This window comes from Esox lucius, chromosome 5 (genome assembly GCF_011004845.1).
Source record: "Esox lucius isolate fEsoLuc1 chromosome 5, fEsoLuc1.pri, whole genome shotgun sequence".
Taxonomy (NCBI): domain Eukaryota; kingdom Metazoa; phylum Chordata; class Actinopteri; order Esociformes; family Esocidae; genus Esox; species Esox lucius.
The window spans coordinates 8,893,613-8,911,350 of record NC_047573.1 but is presented as its reverse complement, the minus strand read 5'-3'; the positions used below and the strand labels follow the sequence as shown (position 1 = coordinate 8,911,350).

Below are 17,738 nucleotides of genomic sequence, written 5' to 3'. Positions count from 1 at the left end.
TGTGACAATTTCAACTCAAAGGTTATGACATTGTGAATGCCAACGCCTTCTAGTTACTGTAGTTGCCATCATCTGTTAAGTGGGAGGCATTATTTGGCAATAGGATGTATCTGGAAGAAACACGCAAATGTGACTCATGATGTGACTATGACAAGAATTAGCTTTGCCCGTGATTCATGTATACAGTGCAGAAAATGTGATATTTGAGACCCATCACTCACCAATCGATCATTGTTACACACACAATCACAGTTTTACAGTATGTGTTATATGGCAATTAGGGATATGTAGATTTTTTTTAAAAACATTCATAAACAATGATAACATTGCTATGTAATCTAAGCCTTGAAGAAAATCACAATAGTTCTGAAGTTCTTGTTACATGGTCTTACAATCGTGGACAATAATATTGGCACTCTTGCACTAACTTCAAATCACTCACAGCTGTTTCTAAAAAAAAAAATTGAACTTGTCACTACAATTCTTTATTTCACTGTTATTAATAAAGAACATTTGTTTTTGATTCAGTACTTAATATATCCTTACAAAGTGCTGGGTTTGACTTTAGGTGTGGGACAGCAAGTCCTGCCGGACTGGCAGACATCAAGGCGTTCTGCTGAGCAGACTGACACAATCCGATACCACAGCTCCTTGGGCCAGTGTGGAGCCACAAGAATGAGGGACAAACTTCCAGAGTGCTCTCTGATCCACAGGTGGGGATGCGTAAAGGACGGTCCGTGGCCACTGCTGTGTAAACGCTTCCGTAACCCAGAATGGCGGCCACATTTTACATGAAGGTAGTTGCATTTTCTTGTGAGGCAAAGGGACTGACCTGGATTGAACCTCTCCCAGATCTGCATAATTACCAAAGGCTGAGAATTTTTTTGAAAATAGTTTAGTTTTAGGTAGGTAATGCTCCTGAGTTGAATGGCCCTACATGAATAAACCTAGATTAGGTTGATCACACAAAACATTTAGGATTTAAAGAATACAGAAATCCATATGATCAAATTATAATAAAATACTTTTAGTATTTTTTTATATTTGTTAGTAGTACACAATTTATCAATTGATAAATCAAGGGGCAGAATAGTTTTTTCTGTATAGTGCAATATGTATTTCATATACAGTTATTTGCATTGTGGCCAATGGTATGGGTGTTGTAAAATACCAGCAACAATTGCAAATACATAGTGCCGCTTGATTTTTTAGCATATAATCACTCTATACAGTCTCCTGAACATTTCCTACAATACATTCACTGCAGCATATAGAATAGTTTTTTTCTGTATAGGGCAATATATACATGTACAGTCTATTATAGCGTTTTGCATTGGGGGCTAAAGAGGGTTTGGAAAATATTGTGTTGCTAGATATATCACAACATTCCCCATGATTAGCCAGGTTTGACTTAGTCTACACACTCTCCTGAACATTTCCTACATTGCTTTCTCTCTGGAACATTCAATAGTTTTTGATCGATGAGGCATTCGCAATGTATGAATTTTGACCTTGGAATGTTTTTTATTATCCACATCTTTTTATTGATATTACACTTAAATATGATAAAATATGAATTGTTGTCAATGTTTTGAGAGGTACATTTTCTTAAACAATGAATACATCAATTTTTGCTTCCTTTATTTTGAAACGTTCCTTATTTTCGTGACCCGGAAGTGATTTTTAATGTTGCTCACAAGAGGCTGATAGACGCAGATACTATCTACATGTTGGTGACACCATAGATATAGTCTGACCAAGTTGACGTTAGGTACAGATACGTTTGCTACTTAGCTGTAACATTATTTCTTACTATCTCTTTCAAAATCTAATGTTGGGAACAGGATCACCCTCCAGCCTTTGGAAAGTAAGTACGACATTAATCCAAAAGAAAATTCCATTGCTAGCTATCTTTACTTTAATAAACACCTCTGCTAGACTAGTACTGTAATGTTTACTTTAAAATGTTATCAAAATGTTTGTTATAAAGATTTGTATGCGTCTCCATGTTAAATTCTGATCATAGATTGCTAATCTTTCCGTTTTAGAGGAATGAGGAGTGGTTACTGGTAGGCATTGTCAGGGAGTGGTGAAGTAGTTGGTACATGTAGCTAGTTTAACTAGCTAGTACTTCGACTACACTTAGCTTTGCTGTAGTGGTATGGTAAAAACCAGTAATAAGCAGTTTCAACAAAATAACAAAGTGTATTCCCCTCAATTGATTCTGTTTAAAGCTTAGATTAGGGGGCTGACGAAATCTAACTCTTTGCATTCATAACTAAATCTAAATAAATGAAGTGGTGAATGCAAAGACTGACCTTACATAATATCAGAATTTTTTTCCCCCCACCATGTTTTGAGGCTTTTAATTGTTGTTTTGTAGTCCAATAAACCTTTCCCGAAAGGCATTTGAAGTTATGATTGAGCATGGACTGGCCCTGCAGCTTTATGTTGAATGGCACCGAGGTAGAATAACAGGAGCCTTGCTGACTTTGCCTGGCAGTCTTACTCCTCCCTATTGTCGGGTACTATTACACTGTCATTTGCTATTTTGTGTTGCCTCACGCCGTCGTCTCGTGTCTGTTTTCTCACCACACTCCATGTTATTGTGTTGAGTCACTGACAAGATCTTTCTGTCCAATATAGCACCCCCTGGGGCGATGGGAGAGAACTCTCTGGGCCATCCTTGCCCTTGTCTCAGGGTGGTTTTGCTGTTCGTTGGTGTGAAAACAGTGGTAAAATGGTCCACCTTTGACACACAAGGAGGCTACCACTAGTTGTGAATTGTGAAGACCTCAGATCTGATCCAATTCTGATATGTGGCATGCAGGGGGTAGCCTGTCCAGGCATCCACAGTATATACAATACAATTATTCAAAGGAGGCAAATCACAACAGGTCATTGCTGTTTTTCTTCTCTCCATTATTTAACCTGCCAAGTTTATAAAGAACAAATTCTTATTTTCAGCAACGACCTGCAGGGATTGTTATGGGGGAAGGAGGTGCAATTAGGGTTAAATGTCTTGCTCCGGGATAGAAGGGCACAGCTTTCACCTTGGCTGAAGGGGATTAGAACCCGGGACCTTTCGGACAATGGTCAGTTAGCTGCTGACGTTAACCAACTGGCTAATTTGCATGACCATGTGGGTACATTGCACATATTAAAGTATCCATGTTTCAGTTAAATGAACTATTACATTTAAAAAAAAGTTTTTAACCACATTGAATTTACTTTTTACTTATATAAGTACACTTTAACTTCTTTGTGTGTAAAGTTATTGGTAGCTTGCTAAACTGTATTTACGCCATAAGTCACAAGTGGGTGTGGTATATGGCCAATATACCACGGCTAAGAGCTGCTCTTAGTCACAACCCAATATGGAGTGTCTGGACACAGCATTTGGTCATGGCATATTGGCAATAGGGGCCTATGCCATGAATCCCTGAGATGCCTTTGTTTTCTCTTATAAACCAGTCACCTATGCAATTCCAAAAGTAAAATGTGATGTCATACTCTGGGTATACAAATTCCGGAGTGCTATTGTTGGTTGATATACATGGTATATATACCTGGTATATATACATGGTATATAAGACAGTGACATCACTTTTTAAAATTTGATTGATGAATAACAACAAATGTAGACAAAAGTAGTGTTTAATGGTTTAATACATAGATATTCTTTGAAGACATGGCAGCAAAGATATAAATAAAAAAAAGACCATCAATTTATCTTGTATTTCTTTTTTACTTTTCTTGATGCTTTACTTTCCCAAATTCATGTCTTACAAATCATGAGTAAGGACCTCCTTCATTGCAGCAACTCCCAGCCCTCGATGTCGAGTCGATTTGTCTTCTGAATCACACATGATTCTATTCTGGTTCTTGTCACGTTGCTCAATCAAGACATGTAGATGTGAATCCTTATGCACCGTAAAGAACGAACTCTCTGGCCTTCTACCTCTTTTGAGCTCACCCATTGTAAGGAGTAGCTAGAACTCAAAAAGTCAAGGCAAACAAACTCAGTTACTAACCCCCAACCAGGAAAGCGCTGACCAATTGCACCGCCTACCATGGGAATACTGGGGTAATGGAGCCCACCAATAGATCATACTTACAAAGTTTATTTTAAAAAAAAAAATCTGTTTAATATGTGACATTATGGATGTTTGTCTCATAATATGTTTGTCACATGTTACATGTGGCATATAGATATGTTCATTTTCATAATATAAAGAAATTATATAACGAAAGTCGACATTTAAAACTGAGCCTTGCTATAAGAAATGTCTGAGAAGCAGTTCCCCTGGCATCTACCTTCAACAAAATGTCTATGTTTTTTAACCGCTGGAACGTGCCTCTTGTCCCTCTGCTGACATGATTGGACATTGTTGGTTTTTTCCTCGGGGCAAAGGGCAAGCCAAGGGTTTTATCGCAGTCTGACGTTCTTCACCATGACTAACAACAGCAAAGAGACAGAATAGAGAGATCCTTTTATTATCCGCACGTACATTTTCCTCAAAACGTACTGTGGGTCTAAAATGTCTTTCTAATAGAGAAAAAAGAAAGATGTGTGCCTTATTGAGACTTGAGCAGTGCCACCCGATTAACAGAAGAATTGTCCCTGTTGAATTTAGATTAATTTTAGAATTTTGTTTGGCAGATGTTTCCTGTGCAGCCCAACCTACAGAAGGATGATTAAGAATCAGGAAGAAGATGTAAGTTTATTTTCTGCCGTTTTATGCAGATAAATTTTACCCCAGCCTCTAGTTAACAAAGGTATACAGGGTTGGGCCAAAAGCAATCCCAGACTCTGAACCACATTCTCCTTTCTTGTATCACTTCCTCATAGTTCAGCTCAAGCTGTTCATTCTCCATTGAACATCTGGTTCCCTGTCTGTAGTTAAACCACTTTTTTTGTATGTCTCCGCAGGAATTTGTCGCAGTGCGGGTTCAAGACCCTCGGGTCCAGAATGAAGGCTCCTGGAACTCGTACGTGGACTTCAAGATATTTCTTCACGTGAGTATCCATTCCTCATAAATAGGGACGGAACTTGGCGAAGAAGCAGTTGTCTTAATCCCATGTGTTTTTGGAGCCTCCAATTTGGAGCTGAATAACACAAGTCTCGAAAAGGGCTTGTTTGAAACTGTGTGCACTCGTCATAGATGAGTCAGGGGAAAAACGGAGTACTTTAAATTAAGAAAAATAATGACATGTACATAATCAAAAATCAATGTGAGCTGTATACAGTAGATGGAGTACCAATACCACATCAATATGCAGGGATACCGGGTATTGGAGCTAGCGTGGTAAAAACAGTTTGGAGCGGGGCAGTGCCAGGCAGTGGTGCTGTTTTGCTGAAATCCCCGGAAAAGTCGTATTAGAACCTTCGTGTGTTGTTTTCTCTAAGCTGCTAGATCGTACAGATGCTCGATGAAGTTCCGAACGAAGAGCTCCACACTTGCTCATTGAAAATGACCAGCATGTCCGTGGGCCGACTCTCCCTTCCCCGTCTGAACTGTGAAAAATACAAACCCCAGCGTATGTCCAAGGGACCGGAACCACTGCCTCTCGTTATCCCATGCAAATTGCTGTTTTATGACAGCCGTTACATCGTTTCATCACAAGAACGTAAAACGGCGTAAAGTCCAAAAATGAATGTTCGGTTGAACTTCAGCTCCGATCAGCTTATTGTTCCCACTACTTCTGTTGGGGTTGTATGTAGATCGGATCTCTAAGATATACTGAATCACCGTTTCTTTTCACTCGCAGACCAACAGCAAGGCCTTCACGGCCAAGACGTCCTGCGTGCGCCGTCGATACAGTGAGTTTGTCTGGCTCAAGAAGAGGATGCAGAAGAACACTGGCTTGGTGTAGGTGTCTCCTGAATGCCCTTGTCTTAAAAGGCTTGGAGTAAAAAGATTAATCTGGAACACCAATGTCAGGTAGACCTGTTCTGGGTGCAATGGTCCATTCTCTGTCTCTGTCTGTCCCATAGACCAGTCCCGGACCTGCCCGGAAAGTCCTTCTTTGCCTTCAGTAATGAGGACTTCCTAGAGAAAAGGAGGAAAGGCCTTCAGTCGTTCTTGGACAAGTCAGTTTAGCAGTTACTCATTATTATTGACACCACAACTAAAATTACTACAATGTTTTTACCGTGACTAGTCAAATGAGATGACCACATTGAATGTGGCATAGACATACCTGGAGTTTTTCTTTCTTTAGGGTATGCAGCATGACCGTGTGTCTGTCAGACAGCCAGCTCCACCTCTTCCTGCAAACTCAACTTCCGGTTGGTCACATCCTGGACTGCGTGCAGGGCCACACCCCCTACACTGTGACCGAGGCCATCCTCACCTATGCCTCGTCCAATCGGGGCTGGGTTCAGGAAGAGGACTCCACCCAGGAGCCCAGTCTTTCTCCAGTTCCTTATGAGTCCATGGAAAGGTATGACCAGAGTGTCATAGGTTTGGATGTGACACAGGGACTATTTTCCAAACATTTTAGTTTTTTCAGTTGGCGCATGTAGCCTGCTGTTGTTGTTGTCCAAAAACCTCAACGCATCAGCACTCAACTTAATGTCTTTGCTGAGGAAATGAGAGGGACTTGTCACAACCTGACACTGTTATACAGTGGGTATAAAGCAAGTGTTGAGCGACATATCAACTGCTCTGAGCATCTAGATTTGCTAATATTCAGCTCATGATAATGTTGTCTTGGCAGATACAAGTCTGAGGGACCAGCAAAGCTGAGTGACAGCTCTTTCAAATCGGAATCTCTAGATCTGGAGTCTGGGTCTTGGACTCGAGAAACACATGTAACTACGAAGTTGACGTCAGGTAGCGTTATTTAATGATCTTCTTCCTCCCCGCAGCCCCGCCCCTCATCTGCCTTCCCTGCAACGCAAAGAGCCTGTGGATCCCGCCAGCGTTGCCTCCAGTGAGTCGTTGGTCGTACGGACGGAGACGTACCTAGACACTGTGGAGTTACTGCTCTGTGAGAGAGAGACCCCTTCACAAGGCGTCACCCGGAAGAACCATCACGTTTTCCAGGTAGAGGCCGTCCTGGAGTTACACAGCCCGGTGGAGGATGTCTGTAAGCGGGACAGCCATGATGAAACCACCCCAGAGAGGCTCGAGTGCGAGGAGATCCACCACCAAGGGGACTGTCAACGGCGGACATCTGTGGAATTGCACTGTGAAAATGACTCGGAGGAGGTGCAAACTGAGAGGGTCAGTAGCCTAATGACAGAGACCGTACCTCCTGACCGGAGTAGCCAGGACAGCGGTGAGGAGGTTGTACGCCAAGGGAACCGACAACAGCATCCACTTGGGGCAGTGCACTTTGAAGGTGCCACAGGCCTGGAGTTGTTGTCTGCAATGGCCCCTGGGGATGGGACCTGCACAGACCCCCCTACAGGCATAGTCCCTGAGGAGGCCCCTGAAGATGGACACCGTGTGAGGGGGACAATTCCGGAGGACGTCAGGCCTGCGGAGGAGCCCCAAAAAATCATCGGACATGAAGAAACGATGTCAAAAGTTGGCGGTAACAGTGACACCGATATAGCCATTTGGACGCACAACCAAGGACGAGGGGATGAGATCAAGTCCCACATAGAGGTCTGTCTGGAGGATGGATGCCGTGAGGTCACAATCCAAGAGGGGGAAGGCATTGGTGACCGAACCCAAGAGAAGAATATTCCCCTTAACATTCATCAAGTAGATGATCGTCTGGACCCGGCCCAAGGGATTAAAAATAACAAGGAAATCAATGGAGCAGAGGAGGAACATCCTAGTGATTGGGAGACGGCGTCCAGTGGGAGTACCCACGACGAGAGTGACAACGATTCTGTCAATGAAAACAAGTCAATCCAAAAGACCAATGGCTACACAGAGACCGCTCCCAACCAGGAAATTCACCAAACAGATTTCCCTGTCACGGTCTGCTCCAACACAGACTTTTTCTGATCTCTGAAACACACCAACATCTCTAAAGTGAGGTATCTAATGCCCAGACGACCAACGGTCTCCAAGCTGGTGATATTTCATACGCGATCAACGCTTACTCGTCGAAATCCTGATCGAGGTGATGGTGTAGCTGAGATAAAGGTCATTGGATTCCAAGAGAGCAGTCGCCTGGCGTTTGACGGCCACCGGACAGAGTGTGACATCTCAACAGCTCAGGAGGTTAACATTGATGCCCCACTAGTGAGCCAGTAGATTTAATGCAGCTACCAACCAGGCTGTGAGCCCGCTGATAGTGCCAGATATTAGGCTACCGGTTACTGTCACTGTGAACCCCTCCGATAGATAGTGGGATGTTTTCCGCTCCTCAAAGACATAAGTAGCCTCTCTGGCCGATTCTAACCCCTGCATATGTTCACTTCTCCCTCCAGCTGAGCCTGGCTTCGCTGTACCGCTTGCTTTGATGAACCTCCTCTGTTCTGCAGTGGATGTGGGTTACCCAGCGGAACAACCTTGCAACTTATTCTTGCAGTCACATCTTTGGGCCAAGTGGTGTTATCACGCATGCGTTCCTTTGGTTAACATGCAAGTACTACTAAAAGGAAGTGGGGTGGTTTCTGCAACTTCAATTTCAACAAATTAGTTCCAGCCAAAAAAATCACAAGGGGGAGTATTTTGACACCCAGCGATTCTTATTCTACTGTAATCTTCCACTTGTTACAAACCGATAAAATGGTCTCTGAAGCATTGATGGAATTGATTGCACCGAAATGTGCTTTCTAATTGTATTCAATGTATTGTTTATGAATATGGTCGTTAACATCAACTTTGGACCTTTCTACCCAACAATGATTAAGGTGTAAGGAATCGACTACATTTATCTGCTTTTTAATCACCTAAGAAATATTGCGACTGTTTCTCCGCCTCGCCAAAACTAACAGTCTAATGCATGCTTTTATCACTAGCAGGACTTCATATCACAGCTCTCCGTTTGCTCTCCTTATAGGAGCTTTGACAGTCGTGAAAGATAGTTTTAGGCCGTTTTGTAATTATATTTGAATACGTTTTAAAAATGGATCAAGGATGTGTATTGATGACAGAAACATTGGAGTTTTTCCTATTTGGTGAAAGTCTATTCTAAATGCTCTCCTCGGTGACCTGGAAACGGATGCATATTGTGTGAAATGTCACACCCCTTTTGAATCAGCTTTAGTGTCGTCCGAGGAGAAAAGCGTGTACACATTAAATGAATTAATATTTGAATACATTTTTTATTTTTATTTCAGGGCTCCATTACTCAAAGATTACTCAAGATTGTGTACATCCTAAAATGTTAAGAAATCAGCATACATTTTATTTATTGTTTCTAACTACATAAATGGCGAATACAGAAATATGTCATATGTTGGGTGTATTGATTGGCTGCTGTGACTCATGAAACGTCATTTTCTCCTGCCTTGCCAGCCCATGTTGAGCCACAAGCTGTGGACGCTAGCTAACGCGTCTCTAACGTTGAGGCGAAGGGAGTCTCCGTGTGGAGGTCTTTGTGAATTATTGTCTTTGTAACGTCCCCAACAGGGCAATGTGGTAAAAGCTGACGTGTGTACTTACCGGATAAGACTGCACAGAGTTTATTTAATGTCTGCCCAAGTATAAGAATGAATCATCAAGTAGTAAAAGTAATGCTCCCAAAGCGTCACAACATACCACAACTTTCAGATGTTTTGTTTTTGGTGGGGGGGGGGGGGGAGATATGAAGCGGGGCATCCATTAAACAGTAAAACTTATTTGTATGGCCTAGTCTGTCTGTATTTATTGTCGATGCTGATAAGGGACCAGTTTATTTATGTAAGTACTGTTTTAATCAGGAACTGTGACTTGTGTAGGTAGACCCCTGCATTAGATATATTTTATGATGATAATTGTGTCCACTGTAAATTATCACTGGGTCCAGCTTCTGCTGGGTATTTGAAACCAGTTGTTGTCGTGTCAATATTCCTGACCTGTTAAACCACATTGGCTGACAACTGTGATATATTCTGGTATTGTGATTTTGTAAATTCTTTCTTCTGGCAGTTTTTTTCTCTCCATAGTCTGCATTATAGTGCTTATTTTATCTCAGCTACAGCATTTTAAAAGATAGAGTATTTGATCTTGTGCAACATTTTAACAGGTGCATTATTGTTTTTAACTGGCATAAAAATTAAGTGGCATAAATTGTTTCATGGACTCTTTTTCAAGACAAAATATGTGATTTTCACAATGGCACTATTATGCCAACGTAAGAAAGTACAAAAAACTAGGAATGCATGTTTAAAAAGGTTTATTTGGAATATTATTTTAATTGGAAATAAAATATTTGTTCCCCTACCTGAACTTTGCATGAGTGCTTTGCATGAGAACTTTGCTCAAAGAGCCAGCTGAAAAGGCCTACCATGAAAATCAATTATTGGTTGAGAAGAGAAAGTAGTTGAATCAAGGAGCTTGGCAATTTGAATGGCTCTTTCATTCATGACATTTACTCATTAAATTTTTTCAGTCTTTCGTATGCATAGTCAAAGATGTACATAATGTGCAAAATGTTGATATCTAACAAAACAATACCAACAACTGCAAATATGTGTCTAAATTCAGGTATTCTAGTTTGAAACTACACATAAGCGAATTCTGCACCTTGTAAAACCAAATGGTGTAGCAAGTCTGACCCCTTGTGGCTCATAAGTTTGATGTCAGCATTTAAATAGCAAGCAAATATGGCGAACATTTTTTTTTTAAAATGTTAAATAGCCCCCTGGTTAACTCAGGGTTGTGAATTTCTTATTATTGTTATAGGTGGCATTAGATTTACAATTATAATGTCTGGCCATTCCCACTGGCACAAATATATTGGAAATGTGTTGAACAGGAAAATCTTTTAACATAACATCAGAATTATCCATAGTTTGATTTGCAGATCAACAGCCTCGGAGTGACCACACCTAATATATGCATAAAAAGTAATTGTCGTAACACTCCTTGTTTATACACACATGAAAAGAGAAATACAATGATACAGCAATGAGGTGTGTTTTAAAATCACAAACAGACAAAAGTAAAGGGAACACACAATCAAAAAAGACAAAAAAAAAACAAAAGAAATGGTAACAAGAAAACAGAAATGTACAGTTTAGTCATTTTGCAGACGCTACTATCCAGAGCGACTTACAGTTAGTTTGAATTAATTAAGACGTAAAAAAAAACAAACAAGGACATTGCATTACATTATGCAAACATAAGGAAATCTCAGTCTGTCAACAGTCATGAAATGTTCAGTGTTGTGGTTGGGGAATAGTCAGTCACATCACTCAACTGAGTTGAATATGTAACATATCATTCCTCAGTTCCTGTTGTACAGGATAGTTTCAAATACTTTGGCCTACTATTTAAAAAAAATAATTCTAAAACAAATAATGTGGTCAATGATAGTTAAGCATTAACCAGCATATCTGTAAGTATCCCATGGTGATTAAATTTCACACCTTGGATTTGTGTAGTTCTACTTTCAGCCACCAGGTGTCCTAAATGGCCAGGCAACTGCTGTGAATACACACCACGCCTCACCTGTCTCAATGGCTTTCTCAATAGGTGTCAGGAGACTTGTTATAGTACATGAGTCCATTATATTAGTCTATAATCCTAACGATAAGAGAGTGCTCCGGCGCCTCTTGGAGCTCAAAGGATGTAGGCAGGCTGGAGGAAGTCTTTGGGGACAATACCAACTGTGCCGTTCAGCTCTCCAACCCACCAGCCATGAATGTTATACTCCTGGAACAGACAGAGAGACACCCATGTTTTTGTAGACCACTGTAACCGTTTAATTATGGGTTTAGAACAGAATGTGACGGTGATTTAACACGGCGACGTACAGGTTCCTTGTTTTGTCAATATGGGAGAACAAAATCTGAAACCCCAAGGTTGCCTTACATATATCGATGAATCCTTATGTTTGGCATTTACGTAGAGAATACATTTTCAAAGGAATACATTTCCCCCCACTCTTCTGGTCGCCCCCCCTGGATACTGCTGTGACGGATCCCACGTCCTCAGTCAGAAACCTGTCCACTCACAGAGAGCTATGACACCTTGCTGCAGAGCCAGAGGAATGATAAACACACCTACTACTAATGACCGGTGGCTGGACAGAGATAATGTATGAGTGGTGGCTGAACGGAGATAATGTATGAGTGGTGCCTGAACAGAGATAATATTAGTGGTGGCTGGACTGAGATAGTGTATGAGTTGTGGTTGGACTCAGAATGTATGGGCTGGTTAGAGCTCTCAGAAAAAGTGAAGGCCTGAAGTGCTCATAGAGGAGGAGGATTTAGTCAGATGTAGATCATCCATCTGGACGTGAAGAACAGAGAGAACATTATCCAACTGTCTGCTCAACCACACAGAGCTCTGAAAACGGACCGTTTCAATGCAGTACTCCACTCAACAATGGCTAGTCGATATCATTGGCCCCTTGCATTATATTCAAACAAGGTAACTCTCCTAGTTCATTGCCACATATATAGCCACATTATATAAAAACCCATGTTTCTTTCTTTAAAACCAAAAGCATACGGGCAAATTCGTTTTGTTGTGGAAAGCTAGCTCGAGTAGTAACCCTGAAGAGAGAGTAACAGAAGGTCTGGGGCGTCAGAGACAACTGAACAGTTTCTCTACCCCTAGACTGTTGCAGCTCTCTGCCTCCAACCACGATGACTGAAACACTGTATTTATCTAGCCGGCCCCATCTGTGCAGCCAGTCCTCACGTCCTCCCTGAGAAAGCTCTTTTTGATTATCAAAGCATTTTAATATGGCTGCTCTATCACCACAGTGTGCCGATGCCAACGAGGGAAAGTGTATCACTCCACCCCCCACCCCACAGTCCCACCCAAACCCCCACGCTGACTACTAACATGCAGAGTTCACCTGCTGGAAGGGGATGTTCCATAGAAGTGAGTAGGGATTACGTGGATTTGAATGGCAATGTCTTAACTTCAATGTCTCCCAGTGCCTCAGGATTTAGTGCCTTTCGTTAGGCGTAACGCACATCAGAGGTTTTGATGTGATTATCTTTCAAATCTCAGGAGAAGCATTTCAGTACGAATAGGTTCTCCGTCAATTAGTGGGAGTACTGGGCTGGACTTTAATGTGGTCCCGATCCTAAATGCTGCTGTGTACGTTTGGAGGAGGCGGCTTGGGGAGAGAACAGCGCCATGCTGTGGCGGCGCGTTGACTCGTTGACCTCCCCATGACTCCTCCACAGAGAGGGTGCAAATGAACGTGGGCGGGGCCGGCACCGCGAAGGAGAGAGGGAGCCGGGGAGCGAGCGAGTTTCCATGACAACACCTGCAGTACACCAGGAGCATCGTTTATTTACCACTCAGGGGGCTGGCTAATGGTGGCATTCGGATGGGCCCATCACTCACGTTGGGCAGGAGGACAGATTGATAGCTAACGATGCCTGAAGAGGGAGAAGGTTGGCTTGACTGTCTCTCCTATAGTGAATGACAGGAGCAGGATGCGGGAGAAGGCGTTTTGTATGCCATGCCAGGACACAGACATCTGCTTCCCCTTAGTCCCTCTGCCTTCTCCTCCCGCTAAGCACGGATCCACTCCGTTCGTCCAACACACCCTTCCCGCTCATGGCCGGCCCCACCATTTCTCTTAACGTGCGAGCAGCACACAGGAACGCGGTCACACAGACAGACGTGCCGTCTCACACGCGTGCGCCCGGGAGACGCGTGCACGAGCGGCGCTAATAAGGCCGACACATGAGGCATCTGCCCTCGGCCACCAGCTGACTGGGGCCGGCCTTGGGCTTGATGGAGCGCAGGAAGTCTCTCATTGCCCCGTCGCTGAACCCACCGCCTGGGTGTTAGAATCTCCCCCTCCCCTCGCCGCCTCCCTCCCTTCCTCAACCCCCCCCCCCCACATCTCCCTTCTTTCTCTCTGGCTACCTTTGCTTCTCTCCTTTTCTCCCTCATCTGCGGGGTGAGTCGTCGTACGCACTGCAGTGCTGCGTCTCTCCACGGTCACCCTAACAATGGGACATGCACGGCCTGACGAAGCCCAGCTCCTGATCTGTTTAACCCCAAATCCACTCAAAAGAACTGTGCTCACATGGATGGCCTGGACTGGTCTGGCTGCTCTAGTGGTGTTTCTGCTCACAAAGCTCAGTCTGGGAGCTGCTAAATAAATAACTACTTATTTGTCTTTAAATCTATGTATGTTCATGCCTGATTTGGGATTTGGATTGAATGTTTTAAGGGTTGGTGATTTCTCATTAAGAATCTTTAATTTGTTTAGATTAATTTAATACACAGGCGAACTTTTAATTTAATCGACAGGATGGATTCCAACTCGAGAGATGACTGAGTATGAGGGTGTAATGAAGGAACAAATAAGATGAAAAGACAAAACACACAAGCCACTTCTCTTCTAAAGCTGCCCTGGGATTACGAATGGTTCTTTAACTTAATAGCAATTTAAATTTGATCTGTGTATGCCAGGGAGGTTCTGTAATGATAGCTGTTTACGCTGGACCTCATTTATAATAATTAGGATGGAATGGATAGGGGTTGCCCGGCCACGGTTCTGGGCTATTGGCCGGGCCTGAATAATGACCTTACTGTAGTTGACCGGGATATGACCGCGGCATCCTGGATGACCGGGGATCCCAGACTCACCCCCGGCTTCTTTGGGTGGTAAATAGGATGTCTTGCCCTGTCTATAGCAATCTCGGTGTCTATGGCCACAAAGGGGATGTGCAACAAAGAAGGGGAGAGATAAAGGAGGCGCAAAAGTTCACACAAAGGGATAAAGGGATTTTCCTTTGTCTCCCCCTCCTGCTTGACTTTCCCCATCGGATTATCGTCCCGCCCTTTTCCTTTTCTTCGGCCACATTCACATGGTGTGACCTATGGTGGTGGCCCGGCTAGGGTTGTCCTGGATTTTAGGCTGTTGACGCTATGGGAATATATTCCCTGCGGGAATAAGAAGATACAAATTCCTTATACTAATGAATTAAGGAATTTGTGAGTCTCTTCTTATGCGACAAATGGATTTGGCAAATTGTGCATATGTAATTGTTCCAGGTTTAAGCCTGTTAGGAAAAAAGGCAAACCTGATAATGCTTGAAATGCCGCTAAGTACTGTAGAGAAATTTGCTTGAGCATCAACTGGAGTTTAAACACATCTTTCACCCAGGTCGTTAATGCAAAAACAACGTTTTGTGTGACGAAGTACCATGAGAACATTCCAGTCAGTCATAAAATCATAAGCTAATTGTTTTAACTAATATTTAATCTGATAGAAGGGAAGAATATACAACAGAATTGTCAAAACTGTTTCCTTTAAGTGCTGAATAGTGGGAATAATATAGACTAAATCAAATGTTCCAGTATTTAGCAAAGTATGAGACATTTTTCAAGTTTTATGCAAAAATTTGCTTTTACATATATTTTATTGCTAAGCTCAGCTGTAGGGATAGCTATAGGAATATTGTTTGTCTTGTTCTGTAAAACAGGAGCCGAAACACAGAAAGGTATTGATGTAGCCTAGTTTCTTTGTGCCAGTTGTGGCCCATGCAACATAAACCATGCAGATAAACCTTTCCATGCATGTTAATGCAACTTCTATAATATCATTAGCTCAAATAATTACCTTACAGTGTGCCAATAAAATATAATCCAGATGAGTGGAATATATTGTTACACAAGTAACGCTGCTATATGTATATAGTTTTACATACTAACATGTATTGATCAACTGGCACATTTATGGTGTAAAATTAAGGAATTTCAGTGGTAAGCAATTACAGAGTAACGTACCTTAAAGCTGGACTCCACAATGAAAATAAAGTGATTAACATATCTTTGTTTTAGCAAAAAGCTGAGGAACGGGCCAGGATAAAGGTAACCACTCAAATTCCTAGACAGAGCTATTGATGAAAGGCTGACCATCCATGACATACCATATTTAAAAGCTACATCATGTTTTGCTATATTTACATCGTTTACAAATATTAGGGTAAAACAAAGTTTATATTTTTGGGTTAAGATGGGTTATGTCAGTGAAAATTATGTCATTAATAATTCATAAGATATATTTTTCAAGAATCAATGGTTATATATAAATCCCAAAATGAATGTAGCAACTAATCTGAGTTTCTGATTTAATGTATTGTTATCAAATACAAGAGATTCTAATGAATTACTAAAAGCAAGTGAGATATGCATTCATTTTCACAAAATTGTCAAAATTGCTTGGAAGTAATATGTAGTACACCTACAAGGTAGACTACAATTGAGTGTCTCTAAGTGTAAAACATAATGAGAATAATCCAGTAATTTCTATTGTGATTGCATTCATTAATAAGGGCTTTTAATTCATTCAATTTGTTCTAGATTGTGCTTTCCACACTCTTTGTATTTTATTGAAAATAAGCTCCATGTTGACCCAAGAGTGAGACAAATCCTCCCTAGTGTAAATCAGTCCCATTGTGTGTGTGCGTGCGCGCGTGTGTGTGTGCGTGCGTGCGCGCGTGTGTATGTGCGTGAGCGTGTGTGTGTGTGTGCTGTCAAAGAACAGACATTCTCCATATTACCTAGTTCCTGACTGAGACAGAGCCACAAAGAAGTCAGCCACTAGATGTCACCGGTGTCCATGTCCTCTGACAACAGACGGGGGGCGGGGGGGGCGGCAGCATTCAATGTCTGGGGTTGTATCACAGCCTACATCACAACTGCTACTGGATTGGTTGACTGCACGACTCTCGCTCTCTCTCTCGCTCTGAGGTGAACAGCGGCGAGCAGAGAGAGGAGAGAGATATGGCAGTGTTTGCTAGAGTTTAAAGGAGCCTGGATGGGTTTACATCATAAATCTCTCCCCACTCCTTCCTGCCGTTCTACATGAGTGCCTCTGGGAATACCGGAATGTGGCAGCTGACCTGTGGAGCCGTGTCTTTTGATTCCAGCTACATAAATTACTGTCCTGGAATGCAGGACAGCCCTGCGGACTAGTGAGAAACATGCTTTGGAGTGGATGTAAGCAACACACATTTTGGGAGAGCAAAAACAGCATTTCTTTAAGCAAATTCATTGCATACACGTACAGTACATTGCACCTGTCAGTTCCGCCTAATGACAGCTCAGAATATAGAGCATTTCCCTACGCATTAGAAAAGATTATACCCAGAAGCCAATATAGTATATTATAACAGTGTAAGAAACTGTAGAGAGTAAAACAGTATGATATACATAGCCTGATCATCTACAAACCCAAACAGTATAAAAAAAAACTGTAGAGAGTAAAACTGCATGATACATATAACCTGATCATCTATAAAAGCAGCAGTATAAAAAACTAATGTAGAGAAAAATAGAATGATATAAATGACCTGATCATCTATAACAGTAAAACAGTATCTCCACGCATTAAAACACCTGTGCCCAACTCAACAGCTATAAAAGACACTGGCGCCTCTGCAGTGAGAATGCCCGTGCAGCGACATCAGAGCGTCGATGTGTGTTTCTGATGGACGCCAGGAGAGACATTGGGCGTCACGCACCCATGACCCCAAAAAGGCAGACTCAGCCATTTCCGCAATTTGCCCGTGATGCACACCAGCACAAACACTAACACACACACACAGGTATTGTCAAACACTACTCTCTCTTTCCCACACGCGTGCATATACAAACGCACACGCGTGCACGCACACTCTCCGCGCACACAATTCCCA

The 17,738-nt window shown here is 42.3% G+C and overlaps 2 protein-coding genes across 3 annotated transcripts in view; one reads left to right on the top strand and one right to left on the bottom strand.

Moving 5' to 3' along the window:
• Window positions 1-1,705: 1,705 nt before the first annotated feature.
• snx11 (sorting nexin 11) lies at window positions 1,706-10,266 on the top strand. Its single transcript, XM_010866104.4, has 7 exons — window positions 1,706-1,867; window positions 4,664-4,718; window positions 4,934-5,020; window positions 5,774-5,874; window positions 6,000-6,095; window positions 6,227-6,448; window positions 6,876-10,266. The coding sequence occupies exons 2-7, from the start codon at window positions 4,695-4,697 to the stop codon at window positions 7,966-7,968; spliced, it is 1,623 nt and encodes a 540-aa protein (XP_010864406.2). The 5' UTR covers window positions 1,706-1,867; window positions 4,664-4,694; the 3' UTR covers window positions 7,969-10,266.
• A 12-nt stretch (window positions 10,267-10,278) lies between these two features.
• The window catches only part of skap1 (src kinase associated phosphoprotein 1), a 37,884-nt gene continuing 30,424 nt past the window's right edge, over window positions 10,279-17,738 (bottom strand). For both annotated transcript variants that reach the window (XM_020046512.2, XM_010866091.4), the window contains exon 12: window positions 10,279-11,769. In XM_020046512.2, coding sequence (XP_019902071.1) covers window positions 11,677-11,769 — 93 coding nt within the window. In that variant the 3' untranslated portion in view covers window positions 10,279-11,676. The remainder of the gene's footprint in view (window positions 11,770-17,738) is intronic.